Source organism: Trachurus trachurus (genome assembly GCF_905171665.1).
Source record: "Trachurus trachurus genome assembly, chromosome: 17".
Classification (NCBI taxonomy): domain Eukaryota; kingdom Metazoa; phylum Chordata; class Actinopteri; order Carangiformes; family Carangidae; genus Trachurus; species Trachurus trachurus.
In genome coordinates, this window is record NC_139900.1 from 8,529,217 (window position 1) to 8,546,905 (window position 17,689).

At 39.6% G+C, this 17,689-nt stretch overlaps 2 protein-coding genes across 9 annotated transcripts in view; both read right to left on the reverse strand.

Moving 5' to 3' along the window:
- The window catches only part of LOC311000281 (rho GTPase-activating protein 12-like), a 92,096-nt gene extending 82,281 nt beyond the window's left edge, over positions 1-9,815 (reverse strand). For all 6 annotated transcript variants that reach the window (XM_083990956.1, XM_083990955.1, XM_083990954.1 and 3 more), the window contains exon 1: positions 9,619-9,815. The gene's annotated coding sequence lies outside the window, so the exon portion shown is untranslated. The remainder of the gene's footprint in view (positions 1-9,618) is intronic.
- Positions 9,816-12,777: 2,962 nt separating this feature from the next.
- LOC311000280 (kinesin-1 heavy chain) overlaps positions 12,778-17,689 on the reverse strand; it is a 32,828-nt gene continuing 27,916 nt past the window's right edge. For 2 of the 3 annotated variants that reach the window (XM_083990950.1, XM_083990949.1), the window contains exons 25-26: positions 16,660-16,792; positions 12,778-16,012 (exon numbers count right to left, since the gene is read on the reverse strand). In XM_083990950.1, coding sequence (XP_083847076.1) covers positions 16,009-16,012; positions 16,660-16,792 — 137 coding nt within the window. In that variant the 3' untranslated portion in view covers positions 12,778-16,008. The remainder of the gene's footprint in view (positions 16,013-16,659; positions 16,793-17,689) is intronic. The other variant, XR_014596077.1, reaches the window with a different exon arrangement.

The following is a 17,689-nucleotide window of genomic DNA, read 5'->3' on the forward strand; positions in this document are numbered from 1 at the left end:
CCCTCTCTCTCTTCCTGTCAGCTAATGACAGCGGCCGAGGCATTAGTCACATCACACAAATACTTTCCTGATGAAGTCACACACACTCACACACACACACGGACACACAGAGTTGCAACATGAGGTGAGGCTGCAAACACACCTTGAGCAACCTGAACTTTAGTTTTTTTCTAAATGTGCATAACTCCAGTGACAGATACAAGAGACACGTGAAGCAGCAGCCGAGGCTTCGTTTACACTCTAGACTTTGAGCATAAACTTCAAAGACAAAGACAAAAACAGAGCTGAAACTAAAGCTAAAAGCTAAAAACAAAAGTGTTTTATTAATTTAACATGTGCTCGCTGCGAGTTATAAGTTCTATATAACAAGTTTCAGACTAGTTCAGATCTTAATCTTGTATCTTCAGCTGAAAGTGAACTCCTGTGGAAACATAAGAGCTATGAAACACACCACTAAGCTACACTTCCTACCAGTTGCCCTGTAAATCCTATTACATATTAACCCCACAGTTGGGAAGCGTATAGACCAGAACCAGGAAACATCAACATTTGAAGTGGGGGGGGGGGGGGGGAAAGGTGTTTTCTTTCATTTCAGCCACTATCCACGACTCTGTGATGTTTACATGAGAAGTTAAAGTTACTATTACTAATCATTAAAAGGAGGCGACATCAGGTGTAATGAGAGTCTGAACGGCTGAGATAAGAGATTTAAACATCACAGCAGCAGTGATGAAGTGTGAATGTAAATGTGTGCAACTGATCAAATATTAGCACCAAAATCACTGTAGAGTTGTAAGAGTGCAGTAAGAAATGTCAGATTAATCACGATGAGAGACATGAGTTCACGTTCCTCATTAATAAAAACAAGACTATGGAAGAAAACTGACTTATTTATCTGTGTTTAAACTTAAAGTCTTGACTAATAAAGTTTAATTTCACACTGTGTTTATGATCTACTCCTCATGAATCAGTTCAGTCATTACAGATGAATCAGTGAGTCCAGTAACAGATCTACTGATCCAAACCGACTGGTTACAGGTTTTCTGAAGTGATCTGATCAATATTCTAATAATTTTTTTTTTTTTTTTTTTTTTTTTTTAACTTTTTTGTTCTTATTGTCATGATGCACAGTCACAGAGTCACACGGTGGCGTCTTTCATCACATCTCGGGGAAACACTTTATAATAACTACACTGTTAAGCATTGAATTCATCATTTATAACGCATGAATACTCATTAGTGTGTCGTTTATAAACACAGTTAGTGCTTATCAATGAGTAAAACATTTTTAACTGTGTTTATAAACTACATACTAATGAGTAATCATGCGTTATAAATGATGAATTCAGTATTTATTAATGCTTAACTAATGCTTAACAGTGTAGTTATTATAAAGTGTTACCCATCTCTGTATCAGCTGAGATTAACCAACCACACGACAAATAAATGCCCATGCCGAGTGTGAGTCTGAGTCTATGTTGTGTGTCTGTGTGTGTACAAAGAAGTTTGTTTTTCTTTCTCATTTTTCTTAGTTTTTTTCTTTTTCACTCAGCGTATGGCACTTTGTGTTTAGTGTCAACTTCTTCGGTCATGTTTGTTACCCAGAAACTGGAGAGTTAGGTGGTGAGATGTTGGGGAGGGATGGGATGGGGTTTTTTGTTTCTGCCTTTTTTCAAACAATTCGAAACTATTAGCACTGTTTTATGTCTTTTACTTGGACATGTTGTGATGTTGATGCTCAATAAAACATATTGTAAATATATATTTATATTTATAAAACGGAAAGGTGAAATCCGGCGATCTGATTGGTTGTTAACCGTGGTATATTGAGCATATACCACGGCTACTATTCTAAAGCCTTATCACAGCGTAGGCTATCACTCCGCCTCAGGTACGTATGACTGGTATGAATGGAAGTTGCAGTCCGTAGCAAAAGACAGCTGATGTTTTTACGATGTTAAAAAATGGACTAAAGTAGTTGAATTCACATGTTTAAGGTTAACTTTCACCTCCAGAGGGTCAACAATGGTAGAGGGGACTGAGCAGTGACTTTCACCTGAAAAAAAGCGGAGGAAAAGACGAGCTGCAGAGCTAACTTGGAGCTAACGTCTGGAGAGGTGGGACTATTACTACTATACTTTTTCACAGTGAGGCTATTTTATTGAATAATATGTATTTATGAACTACAATAAAACTACATGAAATTGATTGCATATCCCTCTTTGCTGTTGTCATTATTGGTAACCGTTTTATAAAAGCAATATATCACTCCATTCCGTGGTATATGCTCATTATACCACCCTAAGTGGGAACAACGCCCCTTAGCCGTGGTATAATGAGCATATACCACGGCCTGGAGTGATATATTGCTTAAATATATTGAGTATCTAATTCTTGTTTAAATCAGTTTAAAGTGCTGTTTGTATAAAAAGTGAGTGTGTGTTGCCGGCGGCAGCTGTTGTGTCAAACTTTCGTTGGTGCATTAGCCTAATAAAGATCTGTGATGAGTTGTGATTAGAGCAGCAGCACCTGGATTATTCTCTGGGATAATATCACCACCATGGATTAGCTGCTCTCTGCTTCAGGCCAAACGCGCTCCGACGGGAAATCTCACCAAATCTATCGGCTGCTTTGGAGTCAGACTGTGTCCATTAGACAAATGAAGCGGCCCAGACACCGATTCACACACACACACACACACACACACACACACACACACACACACACACACACACACACACACACACACACACACACACACACACACACACACACACACACACACACACACACACACACACACACACACAGAGTGGAGCTGACCACACGGTGATGCATTATCCTGGGTGATGGGCGTATCGTGATGAGCGCTGGCAGGCAGCACTTCCTGTTTGACCCTCTGACCTCTTAATTCAGCTGACAGGAAGAACAACGCTTTCTTCTTCTATTTCCATCTCATCCTCTTTTCACGACTAGAAAACAAATCCGGACGACGTCTTCTCAACTCAAACCAACCAGTAAAATAAAAGGTCTGAAAAAACAGAGGGAAATACAAAATACACATTCACCTCTATGCACTACTGCGCTTTGGTTTTTAAAGGGATAGTTCAACATTTTGGCAAATTGGCCCTTTGCCATAATCCCTATAGTCATAGCAGTAGGTTTGTTACCTTTAATTTTCGGTGCAAGCTATTTTTAGAACGGCAGAGCAGAGCCGTGAGCTGCTCAGAGCTACGCTACGGAGGCTAATGGGATTTCTTGGTTTCCCTCATCAAACTCATCAAATACACAATCCAACAACTCCACAACGCTCTGGTGGACAAGTTGTGAGCTGCACATTCACCACGCTATGAGATAATAACACAACGTTACCACACAGAGTTGTTTTAGAGGGAAATTCATGCAAAACCGATAAATGATGAATTCAGTATTTATTAATGCTTAACTAATGCTTAACAGTGTAGTTATTATAAAGTGTTACCCATCTCTGTATCAGCTGAGATTAACCAACCACACGACAAATAAATGCCCATGTCGAGTGTGAGTGAGTCTATGTTGTGTGTCTGTGTGTGTACAAAGAAGTTTGTTTTTCTTTCTCATTTTTCTTAGTTTTTTTCTTTTTCTCTCAGCGTATGGCACTTTGTGTTTAGTGTCAACTTCTTCGGTTATGTTTGTTACCCAGAAACTGGAGAGTTAGGGGGTGAGATGTTGGGGAGGGATGAGATGGGTTTTTTTTGTTTCTGCCTTTTTTCAAACAATTCGAAAATATTAGCACTGTTTTATGTCTTTTACTTGGACATGTTGTGAGGTTGATGCTCAATAAGACATATTGTAAATATATATTTATATTTATAAAACGGAAAGGTGAAATCCGGCGATCTGATTGGCTGTTAACCGTGGTATAATGAGCATATACCACGGCTACTATTCTAAAGCCTTATCACAGCGTAGGCTATCACTCCGCGTCAGGCACGTATGACTGGTATGAATGGAAGTTGTTGTCATGTTGCAGTCCGTAGCAAAAGACAGCTGATGTTTTTACGATGTTAAAAAATGGACTAAAGTAGTTGAATTCACATGTTTAAGGTGAACTTTCACCTCCAGAGGGTTGATGCGCGTTGCCTTCAGGGACAGTTTTTCAGCAAGCAGTCTCTGTATTTCCCTCTAAAACAACTCTGTGTGGTAACGTTGTGTTATCTCATAGCGTGGTGAATGTGCAGGTCACAACTTGTCCACCAGAGCGTTGTGGAGTTGTTGGATTGTGTATTTGATGAGGGAAACCAAGAAATCCCATGAGCCTCCGTAGCGTAGCTCTGAGCAGCTCACGGCTCTGCTCCGCCGTTCTAAAAATAGCTTGCATCGACAATTAAAGGTAACGAACCTACTGCTATGACTCCTAAGACTTCTACTGCTTTAAAATATTTTTATGTTATATTCTTGTTCTGTTTTTTTTAAACAATGAGTCTCATTCATAACAGTTTTCAAATAAGGTCAATGCGTTTTACAATAAAGCAACAGTAAAAGATGAATTGAAGGTAACATAAAGAGGAAGAGCAATGATAGAAAATGTGCAAAAATGAAACCAAAGACACAACAGAGGACTTGACTTGACTCTTATTCTGAGGCTAAATAAATAAATAAATAAATAAATAAATAAATCTAAGTGCAGGAAACCTCTTGTAGTAGTAGTAGTAAACCTTTATTTTACCAGGCAAGAATTGCTAAGAATACATTCTTATTAAGGCAATGGCCTGGTAGGAGGTGAAAGACCTCCTAAGGGGAAGGGAGAGGGGGAGTAACTTTTTTCCAGAGAAATCAAGGAGCAGAGTTACTCAGTAGGTGTGAGATCTTATCTGTGAACTCTGCTACGCTGCTGCAGCTCAGCCACTCTTTTTTTTTCTCTTTTTTTTTTGCCGGGAACCAGTTTAGCCTCATAAATACTTTCACCAGCTGCTCACTCACTCGCTCTTCTAAGAAACGATCTGGACGGTAAATTAGTCAAAGTGACTGGGAAAAGTCTGGGTTTTGTGTCACCGCAGCAGCCGTTCAGTTCGACTGGAACCGTTCATTTCCTGTCGTCCTCCTTGCACAACGTTGTTCTTCTCACTCTTTCACTCACTTGCCTTTAATATCCTGCCAGAGGTTTTTATTCTTTTTTTAGGTAAACCACCAAGCAGCCAGACAGACAGACAGACGGCTCAGTCACTCTCTGACTGCATCATGACCAGCAGCTACCATTACAGAGTTTTTCAGCTTCTTGTGTGCAACATGTTAACAAAATGTGGTTTGATGCCTTTTACAGCTCATATGTAAACAACACAAAAGCCACAAATATGACAGGAACCGTTTCTAGGGAGTGGGTGGGGGTGTTTTCAGGTCAAAATCCAACCAGGCTGTGGAAACTGAAACAATAATCGATTCATTGGAGACAAAAATCTACAAAAATACATAAAAATATGATATTCTCAGATCCTGGTGTCTAATGTTTAACAGTCGGATGCTTTTCTGCCTTTTTGGACTGCAGCTTTAACAAAACAAAGACATTTTCTAACTGTTTACAGGAAAATACCGCAGATACTCTGAGATCCCGGCGTCTAATGTGTAACAATCAGATGACGAATCAGATTTCTTTGTTGTGCGTCATAATTAAGTCAATATTTCTGCATTTTGGACATTTTTCTAACATTTTACAGAGATTAAACTCCCTGTTTACAGAAATATACAGCTGAATAATTAACAGCCTCATCGTTTTAAACCAATGACGCATCACTCCACCCTTCTCATTAGAGAAACAATCTCTTTCCCCGATAATGTTCTTGCTTTAATGACCTGAAAGTGCCATTAACGTCTACAAATAATAAAGACGTCTCCTGTCCGGGGGGGTGGGAGGTGGGAGGTGGGTGGGGGGCTTGTGTCTCTTTCACTTATCCCAGTCTACAGCAGATTAAGCTTCAGAATCAGCAGACAACACAAATCTGCTCAGAGTCCAATCAGCAAAATCAGAGGAAGCAACTTAATTTACTGTGATGCTAATAAGATTTACGACGGAGGGGTCGAGGGGAGTGGGGAGGGGGATGAGGGTGGATAAACGAATGAATGAATGAAAGAAAACCATCCTGAGCTACAGGCCGTGAAGACCTTCGGGGCCTCGGTTCGATTCCCTGGGAGTGTCAGGAGGAGACGACGTGTCGGAGGCCGATGCGCGTTGAGAAAAAAATCTGTAGTTGTCAGCACATGTTGTAGGAAACAGAAACACACCCTGGTGTTTTGTCCCGCCTCAGCGAAACGCAGCGCAGCACCTCACACACACACACACACACACACACACACACAGAGTTTACACTGGAGAAGACATGAGATGTTGACATGAGGAGGAGGAGGAGGAGGAGGAGGTGCAGTCTCTTCTCATCAGGTCTCACATGACTCCAGTTAGTGGGACTGCTTCTATCTGCAGAGGGTGGCCAGTGATTACCGAGCAGGAGTTATTTCCATCCCAGAGGAAGAAGTCTCCTCCACATTATAGAGAAACATTTAACGCAAAGTGAAACTAGTCACTAGGCCTCGATAAGAGTCACGTATTAGTAGCAGCGGTGTTAAATGTTAGAGGGAAGCAGTCGCATTCAGTTTTTTAAGAATAGATACAGTGCCGATAAATCAAATTGCCTATATTTACAGTTAACACCAACCAATAATAGACATACTGTAACCAGGACACAAGACGAGCAATAAGCTCAAGTATTGTGTTTTATCTGCAAATGTTGAAACTGTTTAACTATTTCTTTCAATATCTGGATAAGTTTGTTTTTTCATGTTGTTTCACTCTGTATGTTTTTACTATATTGGTAATTGTACAACATGTGCTGGACCCTAAGAAGAATAGCCATTGCTCATATAATGAAGTAATGGCTAATGTGGATCCTAATAAATACGGTAAACAAATTTGGTTGCTAAGAGCTAACCATGATGTTGAAATGTCAGAAACTGAAATCTGTGTTTTCATTTTCACTCTTTCCCAATTCACAAAAATCAACTGACAAAATTGACATCACCTTTATGGTTCAGTCTCACCACTGTCCTGTGCTGTTTGCAACAAAACAACCATTGGAGTCAATAGGAGGCTTTTAAATCTTCCTCAAAAACTCATTTTTTCTCCCTATAGCATTCAGTTGAGTTGACACATTTAGTCTTTTACTTGTATTTTAAATATTTACAGCTCATTTGAATTCTATTGCGTTTACTTCATGTATTTTATGGTGTTTTAATAATAGTGTTATGTTTTTATTGATCTGTACAGCACTGGTCAACTTTGGTTGTTTTTAAAGAGCTCTATAAATAAACTTTGAGATGAACATAGTGGAGAGTTTAGCAACTTGTTAAGAGTCAGATATTTCCCTTCAGGAGTGGGTGGAGAACAAAATCAGAGCTAAAAGAGAAGAAGTATTGGACTTAGATTGGCTGAATGTTTAAAAACATGGGATATTGTTGCCCTCTAACTGTTGAATGTAAATAACCAACTCTTTGCTATTAATTTCACCACATCAACTCATGTTAAGTAGCTAAAACATTCCCCACCTCTGCTGTATAGCCTACTCATCTCAGGAAATAAAAATAGTCTAAATGTCTATCTGTCACTCCAGGGGTTTGGAAATCGCCAAAAAAACAGATGAACAATTAGTTTCATCAGGAACAAGCAGAGGCGGTGGAGCAGAGCGCAGCGACCTTCACATGCATCCTCCTCCTCCTCCTTTCACACCAAATATAGGTCCACGTTCACGTTGACCCCGAACAGCCTGAATCCAGCACAGCCTGTCCCAGTTACGATCCTCTCACCACAACTTTCCTCCAAACTCAACTCCCCCGAGGTTCCCCGGCTCTGTCTGTCACCACAGCAGCAATCTGTCACACTTCAGCTAACACACAGCTGCAGCTCCGCTCGCTCGCTCGACGTACGAACATGTGCATCTTCACACAGGAGAGAGACGCACGAGACACAACAACATGAATAAAACACAAAGACAAGAGGACAACGTGTTTCTAAAGGCAGGTACGGCAAGGCAGCCGCAGCGAGCAGAGGGGGAAACACCTGAAAAACCATAAACCAGTTCACCAGCCGCATCACAAACATCTGAGGAATGATGTGATTCATGGTGTTCAAGCAGTTCAGAGCTTTAATCATCAAATTAAGAATGGAAACCAAGATTTCTCCAAGCATAAGTCATAAAACACAAAGATTGTCTATTAAAAACTGAGCTAATCCTCCCATTTCCCAGTCAAAAGGGTTTCTATTTCATCATAATGAATGAGTTAATTCTTGAATCAACCCTCTAGATTTCTATGAATGACATTGCAGTTGTTGTCAGACACTCAGGGATTTTTATTTATAAAGGGAATTAGTCATCGTGGTCTTTGATTTGGGTTCAATAAGTGCTCAAGCAGATCAATCAGCAGTATCTGCGCTGTGATTTATTGTATTTAGACTGAAAACAATGACACGCCACCCTTAAGTAGAATAATAACATTAACTTCAGGAGGGAAAAAAAGAGACATTGCAACATTTCACCTGCAGAAAATGACATTTCAGGTGCTGTCAGGTTCATTTAACTGATTTATAACAGGAACTGGTAATTGTGGTTGTTGATATGATCTTAAATACCGCTGACCCAGGTCAATCAGAACAGAAAACTGTGACAATGAAGCGTCAAATAGTAAAATACCATTCATTTTAGAGGATCAAGTGACATTTCATTGCTGACAGCCCATGAAGTTTATATTATTTAGACTGAAAACAATGACACTCAACCCCTTTAAGCAGAATAACATTAACTTGCAGCACATTAAATGACTATCAGTGACATACTATTCAGTTGTTGTAATAGGAATTGGTCATTGTGGTTGTTGATATCTTAAAACTGTGACACTGAAGCCTCTAATAGTAAATACCGGTAAATACCATTCATTTCAGAGGGTAGAGTGACATTTCACTGCTGACAGCCCATGAAGTTTCTATTCACCTGCAGCAAATGGCATTCCAGTTGTTTTTCAGGTTCATTTAATAACAGGAATTGGTCATTGTGGTTGTTGGTTTGGTCTAAAATACTGCTGATCCATCTCAATAAGACAGAAAAAGTAAAATAACATTAATTTCAGAGGGTAAACATTCCTATACTGACAGCCCATGAAGTTAACCCTCAGCCAACAACAGTACAGTCCAGTGCTGTAACATTTCTACCTGGGTTAACCGACAGATAAACAGCTAACACACTATCCCAGTGGGAATACATGAGTACACTGAACTGATGTTTGGGAATATTATTGTTTCCCTAGTAACGGATTAACTTTATAGTTGTATGGTGTTTGTAATTAAGCTCTTTCTCTTCATTTAATGTCTAAACTTTATGGGATGATGATGTTTTTTATTATAAAACTTTAAATAAGGCTACACATGTGAGATCTGAACCTGTGTTGTGCTGTGTTGATGTGTGTTTTTTTTCCCCCTAATGATCCCAACATAAAGTTGTTCTGTCACGGAGCTAATCTGTTAGCACACCTAGCTGATTTAGCTCGGTGTTGCTAACGGCAACATTCCAGAGTGTTAACGGCCGCTGCACGTTCACCTACCGCGGGCGGTGACGACACGACCCTCTCCTCTCCTTCCTCTCTCCTCTCCCGGTTCGATTCCCGTACGCTCCGGTGTCAAAGTGTTTCTCCAGCGGTCCGGTCCCTTCGGTTCTTCCCTCCCAGGCCGGTGTGGACCTACTTACTGACTAATCCACAGCGGTCGGTGCTCGTTCCCTCACGCCTGCTCTCCTCCTCTCTCTCGCTCTCACACACAACTTTGGCAACTACCTTCTTCTTCCACCACAGAGACCGTCTATGGAGGAAGATGCGCTGCTCTGCTTTTTTTTTCTTTCTCTCCCTCACCTTCTCTCTACTGACTCGTTTCGGTTGTTTCCGAGCGTTACGTTACGTTCATAGACTGTAAAAAGAAGTTTATTTATGTATTTTATTTAAAGGTTTAAGGATCAGGGACATTGCACATTAATAAAAACATTTAAACAAATGTAAACATGCCAGAATTAGCCAAAAGGCTATTTTGCATCTGTTGTCCCTGGACTGATGTTAAAAGTCACCCTAAAAGAAAAAGAAAAAAAATGGATTATCAACATACAAATAAGACAGAGTTACGTACCCAGTAAACTTTGGCGTTACCATAGCGACAAAGTTCTGAGTCAGTCGAAATGCCTAGCAACAGGACATAAAAAATTCCGTTGCATGTAACTGTAAACTATCTCATAACTGATAACTGTTGTTAGCTCGTGTCAACAACATGTGAGCTTTTAATGTCAAAATACAATCATCAGTAAGTAAACCTTCAATAACCCATTTAAAACATGGCGATGTTTTAGAATAGTAAGTGGAAAGGTGGAAAGCAGGAAAAAAAAAAGTCAGAGTGAGCGCTCTAGCTTAATTTATGCTCTATGGCAGAGTCCGAAGCCCGCAGGTGTCCGAGACTCAAACTGAGAACTAGCGCCCCTCTGCGGTGATGGCGTGTAACTACAACTAGACTCAAATACCACTAGCACAACTACTACTTAATAAATAAATAAATAAATAAATAAATAAATACCAATAATAATTTCAATTTATATAGCGCCTTTCAAAAAATAAAAAACCCCAAGGTCGCTTTACAGTGGGAAAATAAAGTCTTTTTTTTCTCTTAATGTGTTAACTGGATCTGAGGAAAAGAAAAGAAAACCCCAACATTTAACAATCAGTTCCTACGGACCCCTAAAGGGACATAGAGAGAGAAAAAAAAAAGTAAACATTTCTGGTGCGCACCAGAAAGTTTTGCATGCGCACCAGAAAGTTTCTGGTGAGCATGTGAAACTTTTTCTGGTGCGCACCTATATATATATATTTTTTTCCTCTATGTTCCTTTAGGGGCTTCGTAAAAAAAAGAAATTCTGGCAAAAACAAAAAGAAACATAGGGGGAAAAAAATGTCAAGAAAAAAGGGCCCAGCTATAAAAATAAATAAATTGGGGAAATATCAAAGTAGCCTACTATAGTCGGTGGCCATGGCTGCCTCTACAGACGCCTTGATTAATAGGCTACTTCAGAATCGGCCTCAGTAATAAGAATATTCTCTCTCGGGCACACAAACACGGCTCACCTGAAACTTTCAGCTGGCCCTAATACTCCTTCGTAGATTTACTATCTGCTATGAGACATTTATTTTTGACACAACTGCAGTTAAAGCAGAAGTAAGGTGAATGTTTGTGTTAATATAAGTCTTAAATAGTTCTATCTTCAGACAGCAATCACTTCTATAGAGTGTTTGGTCTGAAACACGGGTCTGTCAGTCACTCTGCTCTGCTGTAAGCCGAGGAGAAAACTTTCCTTGTATCCTACAACCTTTATCCAATGAGGAGAGAGAACGGCATAAAGGGGCGGTCCTCTCTGTGTGTGCAGCCAAGGGATGCACGTGAATGTGGTGACGTAGGGACGAGGGCGGGGACTGCTAACTCCATCTGCTGACAGGAAGTTAGCCAAAACCACCAGATCGCTTACTTCTGCTTTAGAGGCAAAAGTTTGGGCACCTTATGGTAAAATGCATATTATAAATCTTTGTTTTAAACGGTCAGTTTTCCAGCCTGGTGGATGTTCACTGTGGCTCTAAAAAGTGTCACTTCCTAATAATGGACCATTTATAAACATATTATGATAATTTTTATCACAATAAACCATTTACAAACACTCTAAGAATCACTTTTATAAGCCAGACTTCTGGAGTTGCCAGGTTATGGAAAATCCTCCTACACCACGACAATTTTTTAGCACTTAAATTTACCCCATTAACCTGGAAGTCTGCATTTACAAACCCATTGTGTTTAAATATTGTCATAGTATTTGTAGTTTTGAATGTTAGTAAAGGATAACGAGTAAAGAGCCACTGAGAAAAGTCTGTCACCTTTAACTTTTAATAAATTATTAATTGTTAAACCATGGCGAGACGGCGAGACGTCTCTAATTTATTAATAATTAAATAGTTTTCTATAGACATAATGATTTTCCATATTCTAGCAGCCTGTCCAATCAGAGGTTCTTACTGATGACTTACACCTGTGCTATAAAGAATAAGTGAACAGTTTATTAACCAGCAACAGAGCCTTTAATTACAGCTTATCAACCCTTTATAAATGGCGCCTTCTGAGCTAAACAATGAAGAATAAACCCAGACTAAATGTATACATAGAAATTGGTGTTATAGTTAATAAATTAACTTAATATTATCCATAAAAACATAGAAAGAAAAATGACATACGGTACATTAGTGAGCAGCACGACAACAGTCCAGCATCTAACTCATAATTTGCAAAAACAAACAAACAACCGAACACAATAAGGACAGAGGGTAGAAGAGTTTTCTCATAATTATTTAATCACACATACATTTACATCATGCAGTCAATCCAAAACTGTGATCTCATTAACTTCCCATCTCTGTCCATTATCAGAGCGCCCTGCTATTTGTGCCCCAGTTCTCCAGGAATGATCCAGTACCTCGTCCACTGATGGATCCTCAAAACTGTCCTTTAAAAACTGACCAACTATTACACAGTAATAAAAAGAAGTGGATTCACTTTTTGTTTGTCTTTTTTTAAATTTAGAATCAATGCAAAATTCATTTTTTTTAAATTTAGGAACACACCACAAGTATTTTCATTTCATTTCATTTCATTTTTCTCCCTCCCTCCCTCCCTCCCTCCCTCTCCCGCCATATTTTTTAATTCAGGTTTTTTTCGGTGGAAGGTCAAAAAGGAGAAACATTTTGAGGTCCATGCTGCAAAGGCTTTAACTAATCTAGAAGTTAACACAGAGGGAATAAACCGTCTCGACAGACACCAACAAACACCGTCCTGTCACAGGTGCACGGGAGCGACCGACCTCTCCCCACAGTTCATACAAAGTAGTAGTAATTTTTGTTGTTGTTTAAACTATTTAAATCATCTGCTGTCAACACACTTTTTCCATTAATAATAATAATAATAATAATAGGACTTTGGAAAAACTTCCTCCAGTCAAAAACAGCCACATGTGGAGTGTTTTTTTGTTTTTTTTTCAGAGTGCAGACATCGTGAAGAAGTGCTTTTAAACCCATGACGACGACGACGACGACAGGTTTTTACCTCCTAGAGAAAAAAGCCAAACTCCTCCAATCCCCCTTTTCCAGCTAGATATGTTTCACTAGTCTCAGCCCCCAAACGTAAAGAAAAAAAGAAAAGAAAAAAAAAGCTTTTGTACAACAGGTTTCTTTAATTTATCCGTCTAAACAGTTAAATATAGTATATGTCGACTCTACTTTAACACTGTACTTAATAGTAAAGTTTCACCATATTAACATCACACAGGGAGTTCAGTTCAGTTCAGTTCAGTTCACTGCCCGGTTCATCAGTAGAAACTCGTTTATATCTTTGAATATTGGCAAAAAAAAAACTAAAAACATTCCAGCTTTTCAGAAGAGGGAGCATCGAAAGAAGCCGTCAAACGCACCGAGTCAGTGAAACTGCAGCTCGTATAGAGAGGAGGGGGAGGAGGATGGAGGGGACGGGGCAGGACTTTGACTTCATACGGGATCAACAACTCGACTGATGTACAGTGTATTTTACAGTATATTGCACTTGCACAAGATGTTAGTGTTTCTTATGCAGGAGGAGGAGGAGGAGGAGGAAGAAGGGAGGAGGAGGAGGAGGTGGAGGGTGTGGGGGGCTACAATCACAATAAAGATCTTCGCCAATGCACAGGGTTAAGAACAAAACTGAAGAAAACAAACAGAAACTGCAGTGGGAAATTAAAAAACAAACAAACCCAAAACAACAGAACACAAGAAACAAATAACAACTCCTATAGTCCCGACTAGTTCAGTTAAATAAGAATAAGAAGAATAAGAAGAATAATAATGATGTTGATGACAGGAAAATTGTTTTGTTGTGCAATTTTTCAGACCCTGCTTCACCTGACTGTTTGATCAGCAGCAAAGGCCCCGACCCATCCATCCCATCCATCCCATCCATCCATCCATCATCTTGACGACCAACTCCCCCTTCACAATGTGCATCTACATACATGATCTATACGGAGCTATGAGGAGATACAGTACGTTAAAACCCAGCCAGAAACACATCGCTGCTGCTGCTGCTGTCTGCAAATTTACAACCCAAAACAAAAAGAAAAAAGAAAAAAAAAACAGGAGCAGGTGGGAAATGTTACAGTTACAGGTCCACAATCTAAAAGAGAGCGAGAAACCACACACACAAAAAAGAAAGAAAGAAAGAAAGAAAGGAAGGAAAGAAGTGGGCGGGAAGACAGAAATAAAAATCCGTATGGAAGCGAGGAGAGGAGGCACCCTGGATAAAGATGTCGTGACACGGCGAGGGGGGAATCGAACGGGTTTACAACTACGAAATAAAACAAAATGTGAGTGAGTGACAGCGACCCAGCACGGACAGGACAAGCATCATATATATACGTATATATGTGTGTGTGTGTGTGTTATCTCAGTCTATACGCCTGCAGTGTATGTGCCTCAATGTGCAGAGAGAAGATATAAATAGCGTCCGTTATTAATCAACACACACCGAGAGGAGTAAAAACATTTACATTTAACTACTTAGCATCGGCTATGCTATAAAAAACAAACCAAAAAAAAAAAAAAAGTGGAAGTTTGTTTTATCGACCGGATCATCCTCCTCTTCCTCTTCTTCCTCTTTTCTTTCCTTCCTACATTCTTTACATCCTTCTCATGAAGTCACCAATAACGAGTATAGGTTTTTATTTTAACTTAATGATAAAAACAATGGGCCTCCACAGGTATTTAGTTAAATACATCTACAGTACACCGTCGCACGTCTCTCGTGGCTTTTGTGTTGTTTTATTTTTTATTTTTCCTCCATCCTTCTTCTCTTTATAGCTGTTCCCTGCTTTCTCTTTGCCTCTCTTTCTTTCTCTTTTTCAGGGAGGCTTGTGCAGTAGTGCCAATTTTTTTTTACATCTGTACAACAAGACCGGACAGAACAGTAGTGCTCGAGTCGACGCCACCTAAGTCAATTCAGAACCGTACAGTTTTGTTTTTTGTTTTTTTTTTGGTAGTTTTTATTTTATCCTTAAAGAAGCATGTAAAATCTAGCCAGAGAAAAGTGGTGGTTAAGAACCGATAATAGTAATAATGAAATGTACAGAGGTTAGAGGCCTATAATAGGTCAAGCTATTTCTCTTGGTAGGTAGGGTCTCCTTTTATTCTTGTTTTAGGTGTTTATTCATTTATTTTTTTGACTACTTTTTGTTGTTTTTAATTTAATTCGGATGCTACCGTTACATTCAGCTTGGCACAGTGCAGAACTACTCGCACGATGACGACAGATGACGACAGACTGTGCAAAACAAGAAAAAAAAACCAAAACAAAACCAAACAAAAATAAAATAAAATCGAAACCCCGAAGCTACACGTTGCGTTGAGAGTCGCGGGTTTTCGCGGCTTCGCTTTGACTGCGTTTGGTTCGTTGGATAAGAATATTATTATTATTATTTTTGCCTTTTTGTAAATTAAAATTTGTTGTCGTTTTTTGTTTTTTTTTCCTTTCTTTTATTATTTCATTATTATATCCAGTTAAGATAAAAAGGAGATAAGTGGTGGTGAGAATCGAGGGGCGGGGGGAGAGGAGAGTGGGAGGAGGTGGTGAGAGGGGGGTATGAGGGGGGGGCAGGAGCTGTACAGGCCGGGAATATTTATATATATATATTTATAATTCAGAAACTCCTTCTTGGCTCCGAAGCGGCGACGAGGAGCCTGTTCGCTGTAATGGAATGACAGGATGGCGAGGGGCGGATGGTGAGGGGCGAGGGGCGGATGGAGGGGGTGGTGGGGGGCGAGAGGGGTGGTGGGGGGTGAAAGTGGTGGCGCGATATTGGCTTCTTCTGTGGTGTCGTCCGTCTCATCAGCCGCTCAATCTCAGCTGTAGAGAGAAAGAAGAGAAACGAACGTCATCATCACCACTCACAAGTTTAATAAAAAAACTGAGGCAAAGTTTTATCTACAAACAAGTTCATTCATCATTTATATTAAACATTCTTCCTGCAATTATTAGTATAAATTGGATCTAAACTACAAACACAGCTGTGAATGTTAAAGTCTGGATGATCAATAATATGTTTAACGTTTGTAAAAGTTTGAAAAGTTTAGCACTTTTACAGCGTAAACAGTGCAGCAATTATCAGATTTATTCGTCTTTTATTCATTTGTCGTTATTCGTCTTTTATTCATTTGTCGTTATTCGTCTTTTATTCATTTGTCGTAATAGTAATAAAGTATTGCCTTTTGCCATTATAATAAATGATGGATTCACTATTTATAAATATGGTTAAATCTTTTTAACGATGACCTGACACTTGACTTTTTAATACTTTCTTCAGAAGTTGATTATCTAATGTTTAATAGTGTTTAATTATTGTTTAATAGTGTTTAATTATTACCTGATATTAAATGAGAACACTGTTTTTTTTTATTTCCCTTCGTCACTGTGTTAAACTGCTTCCAGATGCAGCGTCGTTTCCGTAGTTACATGACGTAAAAACATCCCAACGTGATCTCCACAACACTCACTTCTTGTCTGGTTTTCCGCTGCCTCCCCGGATCGACACCGTCTGGCTGTTCTGGTAGAAGCTTCCTCCGCTGCGGTTGATGTTGGGGTGGGTGGGCGACGCCACCGGCTGCTGCCCGGGCCGGATCGGCTTGGCTGCGGACGGAACGAGATCAGACTTCAGTGGTTTGTTTTGCTATCTATCATGTGAAACCTAATAACTGAGCTCATGGCTTCTATCTGAAATATAAACAAGTCACTGAAATGAATCTGCACCAACACCAACGGGAGGAACTGATTGTCTGCGACTTCACGGTACAAAGTAGGGATGGACATTTCGAATCATTTCCTAATCGAGTAACCTAACCTGGTGTTACCCGGGTAACCGATTACTGGGTAACACTTTATTTTAAGGGGTCCTTGTTCCTGTGTATCTACCTAATTAATTACAGTGTAATTACCTATGTAACCGTATGTAATAGCATGTACTTACATTGTAAATACATAGTGTATTTTGGTGTACTTACAGGTCCTTGTTACACTTGTAATAAGAAATGCTTTTGCAAAGAGAGAGGCCACTTTTTTATTTCTTATTACAAGTGTAACAAGGACCTGTAAGTACACCAAAATACACTATGTATTTACAATGTAAGTACATGCTATTACATACGGTTACATAGGTAATTACACTGTAATTAATTAGGTAATTACACAGGAACAAGGACCCCTTAAAATAAAGTGTTACCGATTACTGTAATAAAAAATAAAATGACGTCATGTCTGATGGACAGAGCGCAGCCGTGCATAAATGCGCTCTGTCCGTCAGTCGCATCACTGACACACAGCGTCGTCAGACTAAATATCAGGTGGATAATAAGAGTAGAGATGGAGTCTAGGATGCACATATGGGGCAGATGTGCATCTTTATGCCGGGGCATGAATGCACTGCATGCGCTCTGAGTGCTGAGCATTTGGTGCCTTCGGTCCTCTCTGCCTCGCATCGTTTCAGGAAATAACTGGGAAGGTTTCAGAATGTTTGTAAACTGAAAGCAG